This window comes from Euleptes europaea, chromosome 10 (genome assembly GCF_029931775.1).
Source record: "Euleptes europaea isolate rEulEur1 chromosome 10, rEulEur1.hap1, whole genome shotgun sequence".
Lineage (NCBI taxonomy): Eukaryota > Metazoa > Chordata > Lepidosauria > Squamata > Sphaerodactylidae > Euleptes > Euleptes europaea.
In genome coordinates this window covers 64,941,155-64,968,464 of record NC_079321.1, presented here as the reverse complement: position 1 = coordinate 64,968,464, position 27,310 = coordinate 64,941,155, and the positions used below count along the sequence as shown (strand labels likewise).

Sequence of the window (27,310 nt, the reverse complement as noted above, 5' to 3'; positions counted from 1 at the left end):
TTTTATGGATGGTACAGATGGCCACCTGTCAGCTATGCTGATTCTACGACATTGAACTGAGTCAACGTTGCAGGGCCATAATGGTCATTTTCAGGAACTGTTAGGGGTTTTAATGTAGTTAAAGACATTTTTGACTTTCCTGCATTGATAAGCGGGTTTGGCCTAATCAACAACGGTGGTCCTGATGATTTTCTTCCGGATAACGGTAACTTTGCACATTCACTGATTTTGGTGTGATTCAGGAAGGATTGGAGGATCACGGGAACCAGGTGCATATTGACCTGATGGGGGTGAGCGACTGGATTTTCCGTGATCCGAATGAATTTTCACCGCTTCGTGGAGCTACAAAGCCCAAGGGGCTCTGTGACAAAGATGAATGACCCCTACTATTTTTCAGTGGTACCTCGTGTCTTGCTTCTTTCGCTTCTTAGTTCCATTCCACTCATTCAATGCACTGGTCCAACATAGGAAAAGTCAGAAACTTCCTCTACGTGCCGGGCATTCGTGTAATTGAGGGTGGTTGGGGATGTCCTGGTAATCGAGGAGATGCATGATCCGGGTGAATCCCTGAGGTGTTACCTGGAGGGTGGCAACAGCTTAGCTCTGTTACGTGAGGTCAGTTTTCTCACTTCCACAGCTTCAAAACTACACTTTTTTCCTGTTCTTGCTTTGCACAGCAAGTGACATTGTGTGTACACTCAGCCCTCAAATACACAGCATGAATTCGTTTTTTGAAACGGCTAATCTTACAATGTTTGCCAATATTAGATTAGTCGTCAAGAGAGAAAAATAGGTGGGGGATGGCTCCGTCAATGTCTCCTTTCAGCTACCGATGACTGACACAGCTCTTGAGTTACGGCTTGTGATGTTATTGGTGTTGCATTGCTATCAACGCACCAGTCGACTTATCGTTTGCCAGTCAATGCTGACAAATAAATCTTGCAAAACAAGCCTGTTAACGTTGACAAAGAAACAAGACAGTTGACTGCTCGCCGGTTATAGCGCTGTCAGGCACCTGGGGCACAGCAGACATATCCGGGGGGGGGGGGGGGAATTGAGAAAGAAACACTTCAATGAAAATTAGCAACACAAAAAAGTGAGGAAGAGAGCCTTTTCTTTTCCTAACTGAGAGCCAGTTTGAGACCAAAAAAAAAAGGGCTGTGTTGCTGTTTGCTTTGCATAGGTGGTGGGAGAATTTCCTGCTCTCCATCATCCACTCTGATTTTCATATCACATCATTTTTGTTCATTGGAAAACGAGGGTTGGTGTTCATGAGAAGCATCCCTGATACCATTTTCACATCAGTTTTTATCTACCACTTTGAGGAGGCACCTTTGATTTGATAATCAGCAAAGAAAAATGCCAGTGACTACGCAACATCTGGGAGTTATGCAGCTACTGTTTGTCTCTATGTTACACTCTTTGGAACTGCAGAGGCAGCTCTTGGAGTTATCAGCAAAGACTTTAAATTCGGTTTCTGGATTGCATTCTGGAACTCGGGAAAACAGCATTCTTCGAAGGAAGGTCCGAAGGTGTTGGCGCAGAGGGGCAAGGCAGTGGTTCTTTCTCGCTGGGATGCCTGTCCCAAGAAGATATTGGGTTTATGAGAGGAGCTCTGACTGGTGGGAGAACTTTGTACTTACTGCTTGGGGAGACGAGCAGTGGTTAGCTAATTTCAGGATGACAAGGGGAACTTTCATGGACTTGGTTGATAAAGTAAGGGGCATTCTTGAAAGAGAGAGTACAAACATGCGACCTGCTGTTCCTGTGGAGAAGAGGGTCGCTGCATCCATCTGGTATCTAGCAAATGCCAACACCTACAGGGAGGTTGAGCAACAATTCGGTCTGGGTCTTTCAACGGTGGGAAAGATGGTTCTTGAATTTTGCATTGCTCTTGAAATTAAGCTGTACAGGAAAACAGTGTGCATTGGCCAAGACATCAACAAGGTGAGAAGTAGTGATATGTGCCCTTGGGCAGCCTATGTTACATTCGCCTGGCTGGTTAATTTACTTGCTCATGATTTTTTTTTTTCCTTTTATACATGTATTTCTTAAGAAGACCGATATGCTTACTGAGCCATCAGCTTCTTACAGAAAGAAAGTTTGCATTCAGTGCTGATTTCTCTCTTTTCTTCCCCTACTGTACAATTTTTGTCTTGATTATTGTTTTATTGCCAGTCTTTAGTCACTTTTTTTTTTTCCCTGTCATTCTTCCAACGTCTCTTCTCCCCACCCCGGGTAAAGATAATTACCCCTTTTTTTTTCCCCGCACAGATAATGGCGGGCTTTGCAGAACTGGGAATGCCTCACTGCGTCGGGGCAATCGACGGCTGTCACATCCCTATTAACAACCCGAAGGGAGTGGTGGAGGAGTATGGCAACCGCAAGAACTTTTCGTCAATGCTGCTGCAAGGGACGGTGGACCACAGCGGAAGATTCATTGATGCAGAGACCGGATGGGCGGGACGAAATAACGATGCGGGGGTGTTCACGCAAAGTAATCTGTGTAGAGCAATGGACTCGGGCTGCTTCGTGCCGGGTAATCCTGTAATCACTCTTGATGGGGTCAGTGTCCCCGCCTTGATGATAGCTGATGGTGCTTACCCCATGAGACGTTGGCTGATGACTCCTATTCGGAATCCTGCGGGGGCCAGGGAAAGGAATTTTTGCTACCGTCTGAGCAGGGCACGTAATGTGGTGGAGAGGGCATTCGGGAGACTAAAATCGCGTTGGCGCTGCCTGTCAGAGCGTCTAAAGGTGTCCACGAGTCATGCTGTCTCTGTTATTGTGGCTTGTGTGATTCTGCACAATATTTGCGAGGCAAGGGGACACTCCGTTTGGCCAGCAGAGGAGCCCTGTGTTGTGATTCATACACAGGAAGATGAGGATTATAACCCACATGAGGAGAGAAACCTGCCTGAGGGGAGGGATGTTAGAGAGGTTCTGGTAGATTTCATGTGGAGGAATCGCAGGGGTGCCTAGGTCTGGCCTTATTGACGTTTTTTTATTTTTATTTTGGGTGAGTTTTATGCAGGGCTGTCTCCCTCGTGGTCACCCACGCCAACTGCTTCAGTTTTATTTTCGGTTGACCTCCACCACAAACAGCAAATTTGAAGCCTCTCACTATTTTCCTTGTTACTGACAGATGCAAAAAAACCAATGATCTGGTGTTATGAATGGAGATCGCTAGCAGATTGCGTCCTGACAACAACACACACACTCACACCAAAGCACCATAAGGCTGGTCAGTGCTGTAAAGTGCATCATCTGCTGTGCTAATCGCCTTTCCCGCCACTTTTTCGGGGATGGGTACCCAGCTGGCCATGTACAACAACACGCTATCACTCATTTGACAAGCAAAACACCGTGTAAACAGCTGACTCTTCAGTGGAATGTTATGGCATTGTTCCTGATAGGCGCTGCTGGTTTTATAATCGAAATGAAACAGTTACTATTGTGTTTGTGCGCACATACTATCTTTTCCTGTTTTTATTTCAGTGTAATCAAAAAATCATGCTGCACAAATAAAAAACCTGAATATTTACCACTTCCAACTGCCCTTTGAGTTCAATTGACTAATCAGGGTTGTTATTGCTTCACTTGAACAGGCAAGACAGTCTTGTCTGACAAAGTCACCAGGCATTCTACCCTGTATTTCTTAACAGCATCCCTGCTAATTGGTCGCCATTTGGCAGCCTTTCCTGAGGGTGGCTGGCCGTTTGTTTCCTGAGGTGTGTTACTTGATGCGCCTTGCCAAAATTCCCCGCAAGGAAAACACCAATGATCCCATGCTGTGAGAGATCTAACCTTTTTTTGGTGTCCTGTTCGGGCATTTCAGGACATTTGTGGGCGGCTCTGTCCGGCTGCGCAAACAAGGGGAAATTAAAAAATTATACCACGTTTCTTTACATCGGATCATTGCTTAAAGGTCGCCATTTGGGAACCTTTTCTACGGGTGGGGAGCCCGGTGTTACCCCAGATTTCGCCTGCACTAATGGGAAAAAGGCACATCTCGGAGCAGGATATAGAAGCAAGGGTGGGGGAGGGGAAAATAAATGTTAAGCAGCTAGGCTATTCATCTCCAGGTTGAGAATTACCTGGAGATCAGTTAAAATTTCCGGGTTTATGCGGCCACTGTGGAATCTCAGGTTTATCTGTTCAACAGTGATTAAATATATTACTCTGTTTTTGCACTTAGCATAGTGAAATTAGGTGGGGTTGGTCATAGCGGAACCTGTTTTTTCCACCCCAATTTTGCTACAGCGAAGATACACAACTCTTAGGATAACGATCCTCGCCTTGCACCAATAAGGTGCCCAAGTGTGGAAAGCTAACGTCAGTTGAAAGTCTTATTGTAACATGAAAAAATCAACTCCCCCTCCCCCAGTGGATCATTTATTTTCTAACCTGACAATACATACAAACAATTGGGCGCGGAAAGGCATGTGGGCCCCTGTCCAACCCCAACAACACAACACCACCCTTTTTTTCCTTGTCATTACTTCTGATCCAAGTCCAAGGGATCCATGACACTCACGTGAAAGATGAAATTTCCAAAGGATGCATTTTCTCCCCACAAGCATACATCACTGCCCATCTTTCACACCCATACACACAAAACATTCAACCAGCTGAGGTGTTACAGGTGACTAGGCAAACCACCACAGATCTGATTTGCAATTTCCTTTGTTCTAGCAACATCAAAGGACACCGGGTCTCCCTCTTGAAATAGCCCGTGGGCGCCATGGCCCATCTTTAACTCAGAAGGAAGCTGCATTGCAATTTATTCCACGTACACCTCCTCCTCCCTTCCCTGATGAAGGTTCCTGCATTCATAACTGCAATGTTTTCTGTTTCATTTAATGTGAAGAAATGATTGTGACTGTCTACTAGTAATGAGACACAGTGCAGTCTCTCCTTCTCTCTGATTGTTGTCTACAGCATCGCTAAATGCGCTGTAAAATTTATTCTCAAAAAAATAACATGGAAAATGTTGGACACGTGACAAATGTGGTCTTCTTCCCCCACTTTGCATCATCAGCCTCTTCTCCAATTCGGATACACGTTTCTCAAGACTCTCACTGCATGGGAGGAAGCAAAAAAAAAAAAAAGTCAACATCACTGTGATGCGGGGTGTAGTCATGGTTTTCCAATCATTGATAATGCTTTGAGTGGTTCTAGCGATTTCATTCAATAGCTTGCCATTCTGCGTGACTGCTGCAACTGCTTTCATCCATCTGCTGGGGAAAAGCTGCAAAAATGGGAATTCAGGAACTTGTAGCAATAGTGGAAAAAATGTTCAGCAAGAAAATAAATGCTCGATAACAGCGGCCACATCATGCTAATGTTCACTAGCATAAACAAAGCTTCGTGTTCATTTCAACATACATGAATAAATCCTCGCATATACAGTGCTGTTTACTTTTCTTTTGGTGTGTGTACACATTGCAATCAGCTATGTTAGGGTGTGCCATGGAAAATAGCTTGGTAAATGCTCACATTGTAACATGCATGGCTCTCCTCACGGGACGTGAACAGTTACTGGCTACGACACCCCCAATTTGGGGGACTGTGTTGCATTGGCTGAGGCAGATACACAAGCTATAGCTTTCTGAGACCCCCCCTTTCCCCTCTCCTTTTGGCAGAACAAACAAACACAAACTGAGATTGGTGGTCTGAATGCGGTGAGTAGTGATTAAGTTTGCGGGCTCTTGCTCCCTTCTTTTACCTTCAGCTTGATTGCGCTGTGTAGCTTCTCCGCACTCCTACTTGGATTCAAGAGCCTAATTTTAGTTACCTTTTCTGGGCTCTGCTGTTTTTGTCCACCTTGGATAACTTATTAATAAATCAATGGTGTACCGATTAGTTGTATTAACTAAATTATTTTTTGATTAAATTCATCTTGTGCTGAGCATTAAATCGAGCCCTTGGGAGTGTGTAGAGACCGGACAGAGGTTGAAACTGGATTATGTGATGTTACAGTTCTCCTTTGCAGATACATGGTAAGAAATGGGTTAATACATTCCTGCATCCGGTTTGCTCAGCATTTTCATTAATACTGGGAGCATTGACTGGCTTTGCTGCTGGCAGCAGCCCTTCCCCTCCCCCCCAGCTGTGAGTTAGAGGCACTATTTTCTCTGTAGTCTCTATGCATGATTCTCGGCCCCAGGGAGCTCTATTTGGCCCTGTTGTCTGTTCCCACTGGGGGCCAATATGAGAAGGGAATTATTGTGCTAAGCATTACATGGCAGCATCAGAAATATACGGAGAACATAGGGGAGTAGTACTCCGTGTACTATGGCTCACTCTTGCCGCTTAAGTGTATTGCCAACATGGTCTAGTGGTTGAGAGAGGTGTTTGAATAGGTGAAGTTCCGGGTTTGATTCCCACACACTTGGACCAGACCCAATGGGTTGAAATTAAATCAAAAGTCTTTCTGTGTAGACATTAAGTTGGATTTTCTATCAGTGGAAGGTTCCTCGTGGGACAGGTTTCTGTGGAAGGTGGTAAGCTCTCCTTCCCTGGAGGTTTAGAGGCAGAGGTTGTATGGCCATCTGTCAGCTATGCAGCTTCGGTAACCTTCAGCAGATGCTGAGAGGACAGCTATTTTTCCATCATCTAGTCATGGCGTGGGGGTAACAAGAACAGCTAACGCCAACTGGTTGAGTAGGTGATTTTCCAGCATTGTGCAGGGGATGGACTAGATGATCTTGGTGGCCCCTTCCAACTCCACATTGCTGACCTGTGAATTGATACACTAAAAAGGAGGTGAGCTACTTTTCTGTTATCTTTTTTGGCCAGTCACATTTCCTTAATGGGGTAATTTGGCTTGATAGGATTAGTTCATTGACGTCTGTAGTCCTTTTCAATTTCGGCTATGGGCCATGCCTTCAAATCTGTGCTTAATGCCCATATGAAAGGGTGCTGCGCCCCCCCCCCTCTTGCTGCAGCGGGACGGAAAGCGAAGGACCCACACACACACGCCAGGCAAAATGCCTGATCTGCAGCTACTTCAGGCAAACCTGCTAGCACATGAGTCTGGGAAGCGCGTGCCCGTGCCATGAACCATTAGGGACTTCCTTAGCAGAGCATCACACGGCAGCTGTGTTTAGGGGCTTGCCCAAACTCTGGCATGCCTAGTCGCCAGGGTGAATACATTAGAGACCGGGCAGTGGCTGGCCAAGCCCCCATCTACCACTAGGGGGTCAGGTAACGCCCCCTCATACATCGGGGAGGCATTGGTTAGAGGCGGCCTGTGTGCCTGGTTTACAAGCATGGGCAGCGAAGGGGGGGGGGGAATGGGGGGCTAGGGCATAGGGCAGCGTGGTTCCTAGTCGAGCCTCCACCTCAGGATAGAGGCGGTGGCCTATATGGCTGCTTGGAAAATGCTCACATAGTAACATACATGGCTCTCTTCACGGGACATGAACAGTAACTGGCAACGACATTCCCCCCCCCCCGCTATGGAGATGGGGGCGCATGTATGCTGTCCTCCATCTTCCCATGCCCATGCAGGCTTGCGTTTTATTTTTCTGCTGTAACTAAGCACGCCCCCTCCCCCCTCCCCCCCACTACCAAGGGGTTGAGCGCGCATGCGTGGTCAATTTTTTTGTTTCCTCCCTGTCGCCCCGTTCTGCCTAAGGCTTAGATATGTCCTCAAGGCGCCCTAAGCCCTTTGAATGGTCCTTTCAGGAGGTGGAGCGAATGCTCCATTTCATAATTGAGCTTGGTGTGTGCGATCAAGTGTTGTGTCCTGAGCTAGACCCACTTTGCGAGCCGCACAACGTGGGTATTGCGATTGATGCATTTGCTGAAGTCGCGCGATCTATGTGCGCGGCGGGGCACGAGCGCTCAGGCCACCAGTGCAGACGCATTTTTCAGAAAGTACTTGATGCTGCCAGAGGAGTTTGGGGGCACGGCTGGAACGGCGGGGAGTGCATGCAGTGCTTGCCCCCGCACTACTGGTCACTGATGGAGATAAGGGAGGCGGCGGTTAGACAGAGGGCTCAGATAAGCGCAGGTAAAAAACTAGGTGACACAGCTGTATAGTCACATGAGGCTAGAAATCAAATGAGTGTAGTCTGAGCTTGATTGTAACACAACAGACACCCACTTTCAGCAAAGGAAAGAATGGGTTGAGGTTTCCCATGCAGTTTCTTAAAAAAAAAAAAGGTGATTGTGGCAAGTGAGCATCAATGTTGTGCTGGAACAATATTTCAAGTCAACATTAATTTGATAGTATGTATTGTGTGCTGCTAAGACCTGTTAACATTCCTGGACATAATAAGCAACGTTGCAGTACTGAATATTGTTTCGGGGGCGGTGGCAACACCTATCAGCTGCTGCTTATGAACACTGCTGTAGAACAAATTGCTATTGAGTAGCTTTTTGGAAGCGGGAATAAACAGTTTGCTCTCCACTCTTTGCAGAAGTTGAGTCAAGGTGGTGCTCATTCGACTGCATGTGGACACAAAGGGGAATAGACGGAGGTCAGTACTGGTGAAACCTTTGGAGAAGTTGCTAGCGTGGGTTTTGTTAGATGTTCATTGATTTTGACTGTTTCATAACTTTTTCTCTTGCATTTAATAGTGCAAACTACACACACACCGTGGGATCACTGGAAAGAAGCGGAGGAAAGGTGGATGATGCGTTGTGAGTCAACTAACAGAGTGTAAACAGCACCATGACCAACTAGGAACCTGGTATAGGGTTGCCAGCCTCCAGATGGGGCCTGGAGATCACCCGGAGCTACAGTTGATCTCCAGAAGATAGAAATCAGTTCCCCTGGGGAAATTGGCCGCTCTGGACGGTGGACTGTATGGTGTTATACCCTGCTGAGGTACCTCTCTATTGGGGTTGCCAACCTCCAGGTGGTGGCTGGAAATCTCCTGCTATTTCAACCGCTCTCCAGCCGGCAGAGAACAGTTCTCCTGGAAAAAATTGTCACTTTGGCAATGGGACTGTTTGGCATTGAAGCCCCCCCCTCCACAAACCCCACCCTCCTCAGGGTCCACCCAAAAAATCAGCAGGTATTTCCCAACCCGGAGCTGTCAAACCTAATCCAAATACTGGGCTTGCAAGCTCTGGGTTGAAACATACCTGGAAAGTTTGGGGTTGGAGCCTGGGAAGGCCAGGATTTAGGGAGGGGAAGGACATGAGCAGGGCAGAATGCCATAGAGGGCATCCTCCAAAGTTGCCATTTTCAGCACGGGAATGGCGGTCGGTCTTCTGGAGATCAATGGTAATATTGGGAGATTACCAGTGGCCACCTGGGGGTTGGCAACCCCACCATATACCCTCTTCTGGCTCCCCAAATGCAAATCTCAAGGATTGTCCCTTTTTTCGACCACCTCAGCCAAATTTATGCATTCATGTACCCCAAGTTTGTGGAGACACAGTATAGTTAGCGCTGGTGTCTACACATGTTGGTGTGTAAGGGAGGAGGTCAATTTCGGGCAAACTATGGTAAAATACGTGGTGGTGGAGATGAGAGAAAAGCAGGGGCCCCAGCAACGTTTCCAGTGCGCATTGCAATAAGCAATACATAATGTTTCCATCATGTATGCTGGATTTTGGATAAAAAAACCAGCACGCACCGTTGACTTTCCCCTTCATGTCCTCTCAAGTCAATGAGCAAAATGGACCCTTTTATTGCCTGACCAATGTCTGATTCTATATTCCTTATTCTCTTAACTCCACGCAGACGAGGAACTGGCTTTCCGTGTCCACCAGCTGGAGCGACTGTGCTCAAGACAGAGTTGCCAATGTTCTCTTGCTGGATCCTCAGGCACCTGGTAAAAATTCATGACTCAGCTGCTTTGGTTTTTCCCTTTATTCCATGTGTTTTTTCCCCATCAGCACACTTATTTGGAGTTTAGAAAAGCTCCACATTAAAGGTGAACTAAAGTACATACTACGGGGAATCATGTCTATTAGCGCCCATATCACGAAGATTGTAGCATGAGCCATTCGATGAGAATCAGTCACAACTTCCTCTCATTCGGCGGTTGTCATGCTTGTAAAGGACCGCAAATTAGGCAAAATTTTACCATTCTGATGTTCCATGCTAGTATTGTGCCCGATTCACACCCAAAGGTCATGTAACAATGAATATTTCACTACAGGGCACTGAGTAATCAGGCAAGATGCCTACCTTGGTATGGTAAGAAAATTGTGCAATCGGTTAGGTAGTAGAAACAGCCACAAACCAAACGGCAGCGCGTTTGTCTTTGCATTATAATAACCGAGCGGTTTTCAAAAATATTAGACCGATGTTTTCGTGTTAATGCAACTCACCAACATTGAGCTGGAGGGATTGCTCATAAAAGGGCACGTCAGGCACAGCTTTAATTTTTTATTGAGTTAAAATTAACTGCCGGATAACAACGATATTAAATCGATGTGTTCGTGTTAATGCTGTTCACCAACATTGTGCTGGCAGAATTGCACATTAAAGGGCAAGGCAGCCACAGGTTTAATTTTTTAACCTTTCCCCCCGCAGGTAAGACCGTGGGCCCCCATTGGCGCTCGCTAACGACATATCACCACAAACGCAGACCTGGAATGGTTGCTACACAACGCCTGTGTTTCTGCATGACTTTTGGGTTCTTGCAATGTTTTGTCAAACACTGTTTGAGAAGTATTATTTTGAACTGTTCAAATTAAGAATAAAGTAACCCTCAACTGTACCAGCAGTGTATGTTGTAAACTGGGATATACATAACCATCAGAATTCAAAATTCATTACTGAGTAAACATTAATTATTATTTTTTTCATCGCACGCTCACATCCATAAATTGGACGAAGAGTCCCAAAAAATGTCACCCATCACCCAAAACCAGATATACACTGTTGCCCGTAATGGAAGCGGTTATTTTCTAAAGGATTGCAAGGCAGCTTACTGCATAAATACTCTTTCCTTGGTTTCTGCACAGAAACAAAGCTACCCCATGTTATCCTATCTTGTAAAAAGTACATGAATAGATGCTGCTAACTGTTAAGTGGGTGTAAAAGCAAGTGTGAAAAAAACTTCTTATTCTAGTCAAGTGAAGACTTATTGCGCCTGGGGGTTTTCTGAGTTTATTTAACCTGGACCGGTAAAATGAAACAAAAAAAGGAATTGCACAGTCCTGAAGGAAACTGCATAGGGTTTTCAATGCAAGAGACAATCAGCGGTGGTTTACCATTGTCTGCCTCTCCTTGAATACCTTGCATGTTTCCAATCCAATAGAAAGGAGGGTTGACCAGATTAGCTTGTGAGAAGTGATGCGAACAGGATAGCCAGGGCAGGATCGATAATTTATTAAATAGTTAAGTAAGTAAGCATGGAGATGAAGAAACCACGCATGGAGATGAATTCGTAATTTCCACCCTAAAGGGAGAAATTTTTTAATTGCCCTCTCTTCCCAAAATAACAGTTTCATGAGTGCTATTGTGCTGATTATGTATTTGTTTACTTCATTTACACCTCACCTTTCTTTCCAATGTTCCTGATCTGTGTTACTTGATGCGGCTTGGAAAAATTTTCCATCAATGAAAATGCCTATTATCCCATGCTGTAATAGATGTGATGTTTTTCTATGGTGCATGGGTCAGGCCTTTGGGCGTATTTGTGGGCAGCTCTGTCCTGGCAAACAAACAAGGTGAAAATAAATAATTCCTCCATGTCAGATTACACAGGATCATTGCTTAATGGTCCCTATTTGGGCGAGGTTGGGAAGCCGGATTTTCCATGAGGTTTGATCTTTATGCGCCAGGAAAAAATTACGCAGACAGTCACTATTATGCCTCCATGTGAACTTTGTGTTGACATTCTGTCTAATTGGCACACAAACATATTTCTGAGCACTCCTATTCGCTATAGCGGAGGAACTGAAATCGTTTGAGAATGAACCTTTCCCTTAACAGAATCGGTGACTGAGTGCGGCAAGCTGTCAGTTGCCAGGTTTACTGTTAAATGAAGAGATCGACTCCCCCTACCCCAGTGGACAATTGATCTTCTTAACTGAAAATATTGAAAACAATAGGCTGTGGAAAGGCATGTTGGCCCCACTCAATGAATTTTATTACACTGTCTGCGGTGCCATTCTGCTGATTACGTATTTTGTTTACTTCATTTACACCTCACCTTTCCTTCCAATGTTTCCGATGTGGCTTGGACAAATCTCCCATGAAGGAAAACAGCAATTATCCCATGCTGTGAGAGATGTGAGGTTTTTCTTTGGTGTATGGGTGAGGCCCTTGGGGCACATTTGTTGGCAGCTCTGCCCTGCGCCACAGTTAAGGTGAGAATAAAGAATTCTACCACGTCCGTTTACAAAAGATCATTGCTTAATGGTCCCCATTTGGCTCGGGGTGGGATACCGGATGTTACATGAGGTTTGAGCTTTATGCGTCAGGGAAAAATTACGCAGACAGTCACTATTACGCCTCCATGTGAACTTTGTGCTTACATTCTGGAAACATGCCACAGAAAACCTTTTTTTTCCGTTAGGGGACAGGGGGTGGTATCTGAATCAGATACAACAGGCATCTGATGCAATATTTTTTCTCAGACGCTTATCATTGTGGAATTCTCACAGCTGTATTCTTACAGCTGACGGCAATCTTACCCTACTTACATGTTAACTCGGTCTATATCTAGAAAACGTCTGAGTGAGTTGTTGGACTCTAAAAATTTGAGATACTAATGAAATTTGCAAATCCTAGCATTCATCAGTACTGATTCATAACTGGAATATTTTAGGTTTCATTTAATGGCATGAATGACAGGTGACTAGTCATGAAATTTAGTGCATGCAATCCTTCTCTCATATTGTTGTCAAAAGCATTTCTAACTGTGCTTTAAAATTTGTTCTTGGGGGCCCTTTGCGAGAAACGCCCCTTTGGGGAACATTAATTAAGAAATGACAATCATGAGGGAGGTTTTTTTTAAATATTTGTGTGGCTGGTCCAAATTAGTCACTTCTGGCCCTTTTCTGGGGGGGGAAGGTTGCTTTTCTCTATCCACACTCTCCAACAGAATACGCCGTGTGTGTACACGGGTCTTACTCCCTGCTTGAGTAACAAAGTGTAGCTCAGACCTGTCATAAAGATAACAACATTTATTTAACTTCAATGTAAGGCATCAACTGTTAAGGGGCATGGTGACACACAAAGAAGCGAACAAATCAAGGTTAACAGCGCAACAGCTACCATGTCTGAAACTGAACAGTGAACACTCTCGCGAAAGAAAAATGAACAATGTGGGGCGCATAACAAATGTGGTATTCTTCCCCCACTTTACATCAGCAGCCTCTTCTCCAATGCGGATACACGTTTCTCAAGACTCTCCACTGCATGGGAAGAAGGAAAAGAAAAAAGAAAACAGTAGGAGCATGTCAGGGTGATTTGGTGTTTAGTCATGGTTACTCTCGACATTGATACCGCTTTAACGAGTTTTTGACATTTTATTAAACAGCTCGCCATTCTACAGGACTCCTGCAACTGCTTGCATCCATCTGCAGTGCTGTGCAGTGCAGTTTCGTATTAAAAAATATTCCGCCCAAAAATCTACCCCTTCCAACCTCCCTTAGAATTCATTAGACCAAACAGGGTGTTTCTTGCTTCACTTGAACAGGCGAGACGGTCTTGGCTGACAGCGTCGCCAGGTGATCCATCAGTGTCTTCTACCCATACTGGTGGTATGCCGGAAAAGCCATGGAATTCTCATTTAGATTGCCAAGCGGTTTGTAATAAATTTTTGTCTGTCCTGAGACGGGAGTACATTTCATCAGATTTACGTAAAAAAAAACAAACCTATAACTGACAGGTTGGGCCAAGTTTGTTCTGCCAACTATTAGTAGAGAGATTCTCCTGCCTCCCTTCAGATTTACTAACCCAGCGTGCGTGAGGTCAGCAGTACGCAACTTTGCGTGGGTTAGGGCAGCAGAACAAAAAAACTCGGGCTTAAGCCTGCCAAACCATTGCACCACATAATTTCCAGCACATCACACATGATTTGTTCTGTGCGTGCTGGGGTTAGTTTTGTTTTGTACTATTTTCATTTGACCAAAGATATAGAAATGGCAATTTTAACTGGTAGCAATACTCGCCTTGCGTCCATTTTCTCCCCCTCTGAGTGGCGACACAAGGATTACTCACATTAGCTGGGACTGTGTGGGTTTGCAGATGACAGACAAGTAGAGCAAAAGGCTAGGTTGGAAAATGTGATCTATCAGCTTTCTGCTGGTACTCAAAATTAGTCCTTTCTGGCCATTTTGGGGGAGAAGGGTGCCTTTCTCTATCCACGCTCTCCCCTTGCACTCTCATTATCACTCAAGATAGTCAAGAGACAAGCCTACTGACAGCATATGCTGTGTGTGGACATGGGTTTTACTCCCTGTTTGAGTAACAAAGCATAGGGTTTGGAGAATGGATAGCTAAATGCTTATGTATTTACATAGACTTTCCAATACATGGGATATAATAACAACTGGTTAGGACATCATTGATTCAAGAAAAAGGGAATTTCATCACATTACTAAGATAGCATGCATACTTGAATTCTGTGTGGTCTCCTCAAAGGCAGTGAGTCTTGACAGTAGCGGCATGCAGTCACACTCCCCCTGTGCTGCTGTGGAACAAAACCGTGGTTATTACGTTTTGGGAGCACGGATAAGGGTAACACAATGAAGCCACCACCTGGATAAGGGCATAACATATCAAGTCTGATAATCAATCCAGTAAGTGGCCTACCAGGGTGCCCCAAGGATGCCCACTCGCTAGACTACTTCTGCAGCATACTTACTGCCTGTGTTCCAAAGTGGAATTGGGGTGGGTTTAATATGCTGAATATTCCATCCATTTATGGGTGATTAAAACTGAATAACATTCACATACCCTTCCCCTCCCAACAACAGACACCCAGTTAGGTGGGTGTCTGTTCAGAACATTAACCTTATTATGCACTGACGCTTCAGCGCTTCTGCTATTATGTTGACAGCATCTGCTCTTACACACAAATGCAATTACTCTGTACCCTGTTGTGTTTTGGGTGGTCAGTGCTTCAAGGGAATGTAAAGTCTCACGATAATCGCAAAAGGCCAATAACACAAATGTGAATGCTTGTTCCACTTGTGAGCCAAACCATCCTGGTATGGTGCGGTGAGCTTCTTCCCAACTCACACGTAGCCCTGAATCCAACGGAGAAGTCTCGTGATGGCATCTTTTCTGTGGTTGCATCGTCATCCTGCTCCTCATCTGGAGAAAGAAGGGAGGAGATTTGGGTGTAGAGCGGAAATATGCATGCAACACAGTAAACCTGGGGGCTTACCCCCTCCACAAGATTAAGATACAGCAATGTCTCTCTAAGGAAATGCTCTGAAGTATGAAACATAATCCCCAGTTACATTTACTTTGAGGGACAGCGGGCGGATTCATAAGCGCTACGCACCAGAACTGGCTCCTGGGTTGTGGGGAGGGACTGGGCGTCTACTTGGATCCCAGTGCTGCATCATCATAGCAAAGAACGTTTTGCCCGCATGCCATATCTCTGTTGGAGCAGCAAGCCATTCGAAGTTAGACTCAAAATCATAGCAAAGCTGCCTGTATTTTTGGAGGCACTCCAGAGCAGATCTTCGGCCATAACCAAAACCCTCCAGCAATGCAGCGAAAGTCCTGCATTCACGCAGGGCAAAATCTGAGGGCATGTGATGAACCCGGAAGGCTAGTCCCCTCAACTCCATGAAACGGAGGAAATGGTCCAGCTCTTCCTTGCTCCACCTTTTCCCCGCCATTTTGAGACTTATGAGACGTGTTGTGCGCATGTGCACAATCTCAGCCAAGTTCCATTGTTAATTGGTGTTCCTCCTAGTTGCATCCATACTCAGTCGCAACGGTAACCATGCAAAAGATACCTTAGACAGCATTACAGACAAAGAAGGGAGATGGTTAATGAGAATGCTCTGCGTCTTACCAGAAAAGTCTGGCTCCGCCCCTTCATGCGTGGGTGGAAGACCCGCACGTCTCCAGTGGTCTGTCATCTGGCAGTATTCCTCATGTGCTCCGCGTTCCAGCGCATCAAGCGACTGGCCTTGCATGGTTCTTAATGCGTTAAAATCTCTGCACAGTTGCCTATAGCGCGCAACGCAGCTTTGTGTGGATCTGCGCGCATAACCAAAGTTGTTTAGAGCGACAGCAAATTCTCTGAAAACGCGCATGATAAAAGGCCTGGGGCGCTCAAGGATGGCGCTAAAGGTCAGCTGTCTCTGCTCTAGGAAACGCAGCATGTGGCGCGTCTCGGCGCGCGTCCACCCCCTCTGCGCCATGGCGCACGGCTTTTCCTACCACAGCTCAACCTTGGGGAAAAAAAATTGGCGTGGCCATGAGAAACGCTGAATGAGACGGGGGCACTGAGGGGCGGAGGCTACTGGAGTTGCCTTAGTCCGCTCTGTAATGACGCGCCCTCGTTCCCGGAAGTGCCCACTTCCGTGTTAATAGATTGCGGTGCTTCAGCACCGGAAACCATGCCCTGGGCAAAACCAGCACCTCAAGCATCCCGCATCATTTGCACGGTTTGTTCAACGCTTAAACTGCCAGAATGTCTCCTTCATCTCTGCCCCACAGAAACAGCGAGGAGTCCTCCTTCCTCTCAGCACCAAATACTCACCACCATAAGAAAGGGGGGAGAGGGATATCCAGCGCTGAAATCCCTCCACCTTCCCCACGCTCCACCCTATCAAAAGTCACCACCGCAGAATACCCTGTAATCCTCACGCAACACTTTAGCTCTTAACCAGTAATCACGTCTAGATGCAGGATGGCCGCTGATAGGAAGTGATTAAGGGAGGAGGTTTGCAGCTTTGTACTCTTTATTTGGAGATCAGGGAATGAGTGTACAAACACCATCCATTGTGCAAGTGTCTTTGCCAAGTTTCCTTTGATACGTGTTTGCATGTTCATTGTCTCGCTTGTCAATACGTGTTTTTGCGGTTGCTTGAGAGCCTCGTTCTATCCTTATCTTAGCTTGTCTGTACTAGTACTTGTGCATCTTTGCTTCAGTTTAACCTCCAGGTACTAGCTGGAGATCTCCTGCTATTACAACTGATCTCCAGCCGCTACAGTTCATATCACCTGGAGAAAAGGGCAGCTTTGGCAATTGGATGTTATGGCCTCGAGGTCCCTCCCCTCCCCAATACCCGTCCTCTTCAGGCTCCACCCCCGAAACCTCCCACCAATGGTGAAGAGAGACCTGGCAACTCTCGGCTGTGCCCACCATGCTGTGTCAGAATTTCAAAGGTGCCTGCAGGCAAAAAAGGTTGAGGACCCCTGGCTTAGCTCTTAGCTTTTGGGACACATTGTGGAGCAGTAACAAACCAGATTGCACATCTGAAGTAAGGAAACCATCTGCATATTAGCATCTCTTAGAAAGAAAGGAATGAAGCCCCAGCAAAAGCTCTGCATGCAGGATCATGACCCGGCCGAACAGGTCTTAGCGTCCAGTGCGGGTGTTCTGGTTCCAAAATAAAGCCCATCAGGATGAGCGGGCTCTTATGCAAGCGTCCAACCTGGCTTCTCTAGGAGACAGGTGAGAAGGAGATAACATGTCAGCTCACCTCCTTATGCATTCATTTCTGGCTTCAACTGTACGAGTCTGTGTTTGGCCCTGTAGTCTTGGTTAACAGGGGGAGTGTCTAGGAGGGAGATTTAGTGTGGGAGGATAATGTCGACTGTTCACAATTTAATTAACAGGACACACCTGGGCAGCATAAGTTAGAGGGAAACAGTCCCATGAATTTTTTCTTTTAAACAAAATAATGAAGGCAGTACTTCCATGAGTGCTAGACATTGTTGAGACTAAATTTAAGCAGAAAGTTACATGCATCACCTAGACCTTTCCATCTCCAGCTATCACACTGGCCGTATTTTTGGGTGCGCGTCAGATTGTTTCTGGTCTCATTAGCAAGTTGAGCTTGGACGGTTATTGATGGCCAGTAAATAGTTCCAGCAATGCGCCTTGTTGTTGAAACCCATCTTAACTATGGTTTTTCTAAAAAAATTATTTCATAATAACCTTTCCCTTCTCGCCTGACCAAAGCTCAATAGTTGAGGTATAATATTGCAACGTGTAAAACATATGGGAATCTGGTTCCAGAATCACGAAATAACCAAAATGTATTGGCTGTCAGGATTCTGACATTGTCTTAGGGCCAACATACCGTTTCTGTTTATTGCCAATGGTATGTTGGAGACAGTGCACTGTCCATATTGGGAGCCGTGACTGATCATTACCTTGTGATGTGCATATTAACCGTCAGTGCAACCTAAGGCCTGATGGTACTGGCACACAAAATCGCTCCCAGCCACTCGCCAAAAAAGAGCCCGTTTGGTTGAACTGGCTAAGACGCCACAAACAATTGAGTATGGCCAAAGTGTCAGCGGCTATTACGGGAAAGGGTGGGGAGGCTTAATGTGGTCAGGCTGTAATCAACATCTGGTGGTACTGACAACAGTGCTCCGATTGGCAGTGTCCCCAAGACGCGCAATGGGTGCAGAGGTATTCGCCACCACGCACTGTGGCCAGAACATGACTGGGATGTTTCGGCATGCATTTCAAATATTGTCTCATGCAACTAATGACAACAGCAGCGAGGGCGGTGTGAGGTGCATGCTAGTTGGCAGTTGCCTGTGTGATGTACCTTTGGTTGTGGGGATGGATTGATGTCTTGAGAAAAGGCCACGGAAGAAGAAATTGCACATCCATACTGTAGAATATTTCACCCATTTCCTGCATGGTCCCCCAAACTACAAACTAGCACCACCTTACCCCCTCAATGTTTCCTCTCCAATGACCCTCGCAACCAAACTATCAAATCTCGAGGGGACTAACCTGGCTGTCAGAAGCAGTATTGTTACTGAAAACCATGAACACTTGAAGATTGAAAGTTTTATGGGGCTAAACTGAAACAGGAATGTGATCAAATTGAAAAGTTAGGGGTTGACAGCATTACCAAAGGCAGGCAACCCCCTGCACGAAACAAGACAACTTAACAATTGAGAGCCCAGACATGCTGCAATGGGTCAGCGTGACAATCGTTTTGGGCATCTACGTCCTCAGAATTTCTGCGCGGCCTCCAGTGCTGTCAAACGCTCCTCGATGGTTTCGACTGCGTGGTTTTGCAAAAGAGAGAGAGATAATTGTTAATGCGTTTGGCCCTAACTTTGAATGCAGACAGCAGCTGGAGTGCGACAAACCCAGAATGGCGGAGTCTACCAGAGTGCTATGCCCAGCCTTTGACCACCCCGGTTGCTAATTACCCAAGATATCGTGTGGGTACTGTATGTCAGTGACCGATGGCTTGTTCCTTTACCACAATTTATTCCCTGAAAACTGTTTGGGCACATGGTTGATCAATATCCATCAAAGGATGAATCACGTTCAGACTTTCAGCACTTTGGGGACAGAGGAAGAACCATTTAGCGACGATGTTCCCTCCGCATTTCCCAGCACAGGAAATGTTCCCATTAACAGACATGGTTGATGTGGGATCCTCAATGGCTGTCATCTACCGCTCATACCCAATACATAGAAGTTCACATCCAAATTGTTACTGCATCGCTATTATCGCGAATAAATTTTCCATTAAGTTAATCAACTCTCATCATAAAAACCTTTACCGAGGTGCTCGTGAGAAGGTCAAGAAAGTAGTCATGTTATCACAGAAATAACTCACCTGAATTATCAAATCTGTCCTCCATCGCCTTAACCCTCTTTAGAATCATGTCCAAACTCCCTTGCAGGTCTTCATCTGTTGAATTAGAGTGGCAGAAAACCCAATGTTAGGACGCATTCGAGATTTCTCAATTCTTTCAAAGCAGCGTGCATGGTTTAACTGCGATCTAGAATAGTATCCAGTGTACATCCCTAGAGCTGGTCATGTTCTTGTATCCCCTTGTAAATTTCAGTAGTTATCACATGCACCCAGAGCAATGCGTCATGCCACAAACGCATACTTGCTCTTTTTGTGAACGCATGGGGGGATACTAGTGCAATTGCTCCTGCTTGCCCAACCCTTTTTCCGTGCGCTTCTATAATCTCATACTTTTCTCAAAGCACTCTCTTGATTTACAATAAGAACCCCTAACAAAAAACACAAAATAACCATTTGAATACCTCCAATTCGCTCTTGTGTGCCCATGGGCACCAGTAAACTGACCAAATGTGGACAAAAAAGGGCGGCAAACATGAACAGTGATTTGTGCTGGAACTATGCATCTAAATCTCATGTCTAAAACATAAGATTGATAACCACCCACTGTTCAGCTGCCTGTAAAGCACATCATAAAGTCATCATCTGCACCGACCACTCACCATGAGTCCTTGCCAGGGCGCACGCATCAGGCGTTCCTGGCGGTGGGGCCTCCATCCCATCATCACTCTCATGATCTGCAAGTAGGAGAAGTTTGGATTATTGATTGTCAAAAGGCAAAAAGGGTAGAAGTTGAATTGCGCCTCAGACAGAAACAGAACAATTCTCCCTTAGCAATTTGGCTGTGTTGAGCAAAAGAACGCTTCTACAGAGCAGGGGCTCAGGATGTTATGTGGACTTTTGCATTGGCACACCAAACCCAGGACACCACAAGGGAATATTTTTGCCATTGTGTCAGCTGCAACCACACTCAGGGCCTCCTTCACAACCTCCCACCGACCTGCAATACAAACTTGGAGTTTCAGTGACAGCTCAATTTATGGTTGTCACTTCTCCACTGCATCCGCACATTATAACTTCTGGTGGCGACCAGCTGCACGGGTTTAACTCAGCTCACTCACCGGTCTCGCTGTCAGAGCTAGGAGAGCGAACATCACTCATCGTTAGAGCACTGGCCAAGGAACGGTACCGATAACGTGAGCGACTCCCAGCATGCCGACTCTCACCCTCTCCGGTCATGGAAGCACACAGCTCTGTGTACTTTTTCAGGCATTCCTGCGCTGACCGCCGCCCGTACCCCAGGTTTTCAAGTGACAGGGCAAAACAAGTTAATTCGCGAAGAGCAAATTGCCTCGGGGTGCGATTAAGCTTGAATGAGAGTTGCTTAACCTCCATGAAACAGAGGAGGTGGCGCAGTTCGTCCTCGCTCCACTTTCTGGAAGCCATTTTGTCTCTGCCCAATGCGACCTCGCGCATGCGCGAGTTCTCGCCGTGCTCTCGCGGTTTTTATTAATTGGCACAGAAGTGCGACGGCGCCGAATGCCAGTCGAAGCATGCTCCCCCGCCCCCACCCCATCCTGAAGTCCCGTGCTGTTCTCTCGAGAAGGAGAGACAATTTTGGAATTTGGGAGACCACGTAGTAACGTGCTTTTGTAATAGGGGGGGGAAATTTCCCAATGATTATCTACTGACTCATGAACCCACTGCTGTGACCTTTGGTGGGTATCACTGACACTTGGCCCACAAATTGTCTTTTGAGAAAAGCATAAGAAAACATCCGTGGCGAATGCAAGGCAGAGATTTTTTTTGGGGGGGGGGTGAACCTCATTCCTCACAGTATTGTGGTCATGGTTTGAGATTTTTAAGGTGAGAAAAAAAATGGTGGGGATGACAGAGGGACAAGGCTGGGGTGACAAGACACGGGGGCAACATATGGTTTCTCGACTGGGCAATTGTTATGCGCAAAGTGTGTGAACGCCTCATTGACAAACAGATTTTGTAAATGATGGGGCAGAAAGCCACTGATACAAGTGGAAACGTGGTTTCCTGACATCCTGGCAGGAGGGCAGGTGGAGAAAAGTTGGAACGGTTCTTCCTTTACTCAGCATCCCGGAAAAAACACCTGCTGGTACTGAGATATCCCAATCAGGTTCTTATGTGCTGTTGTCATGTCATGTAGGTTGTAAAGGATAAATTTATGTCAATGGTGGACATTCTTGAGCAATGGTGGGACCATCAGGCACAGCAGTCAGTTGATTATGTGCCTAATTATCTGCACCAACTGATTCCCCGCAAAAGAGAGCACGTAATAACAATGTCCCCACATCAAGATTTTAGCTCTGCTAATTCCACAGAGGATATCCCTCAGCATCAGCACCATCGAGCTCAATTGACAGCGAATATTGCACATCTCCAACCTTCACGGCCCCCCCCCCCTAACGATCACCAGCCCTTTAAGTGAGCCCAAATTTGTGTTTTTGTGGAAGCCACCAGTATGCACTTATTGATTCTAACAAAAGAATATTCCATGTCTTAAGTTTTTGTCTTTCATTGAAAAAACAGTTATTAACTTTACAAAGGGTTCATAAATAAGTGCAGCAAAAAAACCATAAAAGTGCAATCTTGACAACAACACAACTCAGTAAACATGAAAACAATGTAACATCTAACAACAATGTGGTCGCACGATACAAAGAAAAGTGCAGTGCTTAAACATCCGGTCCTCGACCGTGCTGATGCGCCTCCAATGTGTCCAGCCGTGCATCAATGCGTCCAACTGTTGAAAAATTCAAACAATGAAACAAATGAGTGGGTCGCTGGGGGGCAGTTTGTTCTGAACGCACCAAAATAACCTCTTCATATCAAAAACCAAGGGTCTGAGCGCATCTGTAACCATCTCTAACCAATCAGAGTTAGATTCCTATTGTATTTATAAACGAAGTAATTTGGACATGGTGAGTAGGTTGGCAGCCATGGATTATATCGCAGGAAATATTAAGTAGGCTAGGAAGGCTTATAACAACTGAAGGGTCTACAGATCTGACTTTTGCAACATGCGTGGCATGTTGCCGGAAGGCAACATGTGCATGTACATTTTCTGATAGCTCCAAATTCCCACATGAACAATGGGTAATGACTAACCAAATTAAAAAAATGGTTTTTGGAATAAAATTACAATTATGCATGTCGGCAACACACAGTTCATTGTGGTTAAAAACGCTATTAATGTTTTACTGATGACCGATGGATAATCGTCAGCAATAACAAAATTTAGACTGCGCATTCGAAGGAAACACCATGCCAGCGAAAGTGAAGTACCTACGTGAATGCTCCAGTCGCTCCTCCAGGACACGAACCCTTCTCATCACCTCCCTCAAAGCTGATGCAACACTGCCGTCTGTGGATAATAAAACAGGAAAATATTAAATGAAGAGATCATACATTGTGAAGTTCAGTAATGCCGCACACGTGGGAGAGGTTGGTCATTCTCACATGGAGCCTGCGCTGTGCCCTAGAGCATTTCCCCCCCCCCCCGCTCACTTTCCATATGCCAATGTTTGGCCGTGGTTGAAAGGCATGGGGGAGCGACCAATCGCTCTCCAAGCTTCTGCTTGAGTTTGTACCTTTTTCCAAGTTGAGAGTGTGCAAGCATCATGAACTTAATTTCTTTTGGAAGTTTGTCAGCATGACCATACTCCGCCCTGAACATTTCCAGTCCCGCACTGAAAAAGTCCAGTTTTGAAGCATCAAGAAGATCCGGTGGGGTATGATCTAATGCGTATCTGGTGTATGGGACTCATCACCGTGATGATGGTTGATGAGGAGAGTTCTTCCTTTCGCATTACACCCGGCTTGTGCCGGTCATGCGAGCAGGAACCGCCCGTAACCCACCCGTACTGGAGGCTGGCACTGCCCTTGGCCAGAAAGGGAGCAAAGGTTGTTTCACCCCAACTTTCAGGATGAAAAATGGGAAACTGTCCGATAGACCGGCCAGCCCATTGTGGATAACGAGAGCCATGAATGAGCATGGAGGTAAAGTAGCTTTCTTGGAACTGGTCACAGCACCCAAAAAATTACAAGAAATTGTGAGTGGAAGATCGCTTTAAGTTCTCTAGGCCTGGCTACAGAACGCGGCGTATGGGATGACAGCAGCCTGGGATAGTAGAAGTATGCTGAGACTGAAATGAATGGGCATGATGTGTAAGGTCAACACGCGCGGCTAGTCCAACGATACAGGTGCATTTGCGACAGCCCTAGGATTGTATTGACAGTCCATTTGAATTACAGCCGTCATTGCAGTTAAAGCAGCATGTGGCGTGGCTCAGCCTCCCTGCCTGAAAGTGCATCCCAAATCTTTTTTTGATATAATGTTTATCCAATAAAAACAGGGTGTATTATCTCTTTTGGCTTTGCTGCGCAGTAGTTTGTTGTCATAATGGTAGCTATGATGTGACAGTTCTTGATCTGGGGTAATGCTTGGCCATGGTGGCACGTGTTCCGCTGTTTCCATCAGTGAAGTTTGAACTTGCTGGGCAATCCTCAGCAATTATATCTAAAGCAAGTGACAATGCTGCACATTAAAATTGAGCGGCTTGCATTTTCAAAGATGGCATTTTGAAAAGGGAGCAGTATGTCTATCAGATCACCTAATGGGGACAAATAAAGTTTTGAGTTTTATTGAACCTTTGATTTACTCACCACTATCTCTAAAACGCGCAACAGCACCTTCCAAAGGAAGCTGATGCTCCGCATCAGGAAGCTCCTCTGTTTGTGAAAAAAATACAGTTATTTGTCATGCATATTACTGGAAGGATATTAAAGCAACAGCAATATTCTATTATCCCATAATTATCCCATAATCCTATAGAGCTCCTCGCTGCTTAAAGCAAATAGGAAAGTAACATTAATCTTTACTCTCCTAGCTCATCCAGGCTACATGAAACGCATACGCAGTGCTCACAATGCTAACCATGGCCAGCTCCATGACCGTAATGCATGCCTTGGGCTTTTGTGAACTGGCAAACCCATCTGTTTCATTTAGCTTCCCACTCAGCCCATTTTTTTTTTTTTAAATTCAAGAGCTGAGAGACAGGGATATCGAAAATATAACTGAAAGGATTTTAGTGATCTCCACTCCCTCAGTTAATATTGTGGGGGTCGACAGTCAATTATAGCTGACGGATCACCGTCAGCAAATAAAAAGAGGCGGCGTCGCTGCTCTTCCCCGCTCAAAGGCCGGCTTGCAATTATAATCTAAAAGTTAAGAAATTGCGCATGCGCGGTTATCACACATTGAATGTGCGCATCAAGGCTCGAAGTTCCAGAAAGTAACTGAAGCGCGCGGTTGCAAGCAAGCCCATGCGGGCAAAGAATAAATTTTTGGAGGCATCCCATCAGACCGACTAAAGAATTTACACCTTCCCCCCCCCAACATACTACTAGAAAAAAAAAACCAAACAAAACGGGAATTTTCACAACCAAATGATCAGTAGCACCAAAATAGCGAGGAGAGTGTTGCTCTGCAGATCAAAGAGATGCACATTTGCATCGCAGTTGGTTGGTGGGGCAATTACGCATTCTCCAAAAAAGGAGCTAAAGACTAATTATCACTGCGGCGCTCCCCCAGGCTAACCCTACCTTGCCTAGACTGCTGATGATCGCCGTGCATAGGTGGCCTTCCAGAGGCGATCCAGTGGCTGAGCATCATTCTGTGCTCCTGGCGCTCGGTGCTACTGCGCCCACGCAACTCCCGGTCGCCCAGACTGAAGTTTTGCTGGAAGTCAGCACAGAGCTGACTGTACCGGGAAAGGCAGTCCTGTGAGGACCGCCTTCCGTTTCCCAAAATTTGGGAGAGGACAGCGAACTCTCTTAACACGGCTAGGCAGAAATCCATGGATCTATCCAGGAAATCTGCGAAGCAAAGTTCCCTGTACTCTAGGAACCGGAGCATATTTACTGTTTCCATGCGTGTCCATCTGCGCTGCGTCATGGTTGTTGTGTGAATGGGCAGGGGGGAAGAGACCGCGAGGTGACGCCCTGGGCGTGGTTAACTATGCAAATAGAGGAACCCCGTGGAGCCCCCATCAGCATTAGCCCCAAGACCCACGTGACCTGTTGACTAGATCTTGAGGTGTCCTGTGTTGGGATTGTATTCTGCAGGGTCACTGTTTCATTTTTAAAATTAGCAAAAAGTGCGTGAATGGGTAAGATTTCATTGTGCAAGGGCGCCGGTGCACTTTTTTCAGGAGCAATATGGGTGGCAAGTTTTTGCATTTGTAAAAGTTTGGAAGAAATAAAATAAATCATGCAACACACTGGCAAACATATCCTTTTTAAATGCATGCCTTTTGATGAACGTTCAGAATGCCAATTTGAGGCAATGGTGAAGGCTGGAAGGCCCATTGACGCGAATGACAGAGTTGAATAAACGTTGACTTGCATGCTCTCCAAGGTGACACATTGGCCGGCAACAGAGTTTCTCACGCACATGTGGTATGTTCACTTTTCAAGTTAAAGGAAAAATAGGCTGCATTGGCTAAAAAAGCCGCCCTGAAACACCTCCCTCGGTTCCAGAGGCAAATTGTCAACATGGGGAGCATTAATCCACTCCCAAACAATATCAACGCGGTCACCTTGGCTGTTAATCCCCCCCCCCTAATACATTTTATGCCATCCTAGAGTCTTGCACTTGCCTTTTTTTACCTGTCATTTCTAAGGATGTTCTTTTCCAGGTGGACTTTTAGGCTGCCATGGCCCAAAACAAAGCATCACAGTGTATCCAAGATGTGCTGGTATAACGTTTGTCATCTTTCATGACCCTCCTGTCTGGAAAATTCAATGGTACACAAATGCACTGTCATTCCTTGCCAACAACAGAATAGTTGCACCAAGCGCCCCTCAATTCCAAATGCAATGCAAAATTTCCCAAGCAGAACGCAAGTCTTGAACCATGTTATACAGGGAAATTTTCCAATGAATCCAGCATTGGAATTTATAAAGAGGAAAGAGTGCGCTCTCCCTGGGCAGTCTTGCAAAATATGCAGCGGGGAGTTATTCTTAATGGGATTAGTACTAAAAAGCTTGAAATTGCAAATGCAATCCCCAGCTTTATGCATGTCTTAAGTTTTGGAAACATTGTGCCCCCCGCACCGCAATGGAAACGGGGGCGGATGCACACTGCCCTCCATGTCCCCTAGCCCATGCATCCCTGAGTTCCAGTTGACGTCTGCAAATGAGAACACCCCCTCCCCCCTCCCCTCCCCAACCAAGGGGACGCACGCGCATGCGTGGTCGATTTTTTTGTTTGCCTCCCTGTGGCCGCTTAGTGGCTAAGGCTTAGATATGTCCTCCAGGCGCAGCGGGGCACGAGCGCTCAGGCCTCCAGTGCAGACGCAAAATGTTCTGTATGCTGCCAACAGAGATTGTGTGTACAGTTGGAAGGGGGGGGAGTGCAAGTTGGAAGGGGGGGGAGTGCATGAAGTGTTTGCCGCCGCACTATTGGTCACTGATGGAGATAAGGGAGGCGGATGTTCAACTGAGGGCTCAGATAAGAGAAGGCAAGAAACAATGTGACACAGCTGACTAGTCTAGCTATATGCACATGTGGACAAAAAGCGAATAT

At 46.0% G+C, this 27,310-nt stretch overlaps 1 protein-coding gene across 1 annotated transcript; it reads left to right on the top strand.

Moving 5' to 3' along the window:
• Positions 1 to 1,749: 1,749 nt before the first annotated feature.
• Positions 1,750 to 2,982, top strand: LOC130483444 (uncharacterized). Its single transcript, XM_056856202.1, has 2 exons — positions 1,750 to 1,947; positions 2,275 to 2,982. Exons 1-2 carry the CDS (start codon positions 1,750 to 1,752, stop codon positions 2,980 to 2,982), a joined length of 906 nt encoding a protein of 301 aa, XP_056712180.1.
• The last annotated feature ends 24,328 nt before the right edge of the window (positions 2,983 to 27,310 follow it).

Coding starts and splice junctions, on each gene's coding strand:
- LOC130483444 (XM_056856202.1), top strand. CDS start 1,750: ATGCGACCTGCTGTTCCTGTGGAGAAGAGGGTCGCTGCATCCATCTGG. Junction 1,948..2,274: donor TTGGCCAAGACATCAACAAG/GTGAGAAGTAGT, acceptor TTCCCCGCACAG/ATAATGGCGGGCTTTGCAGA.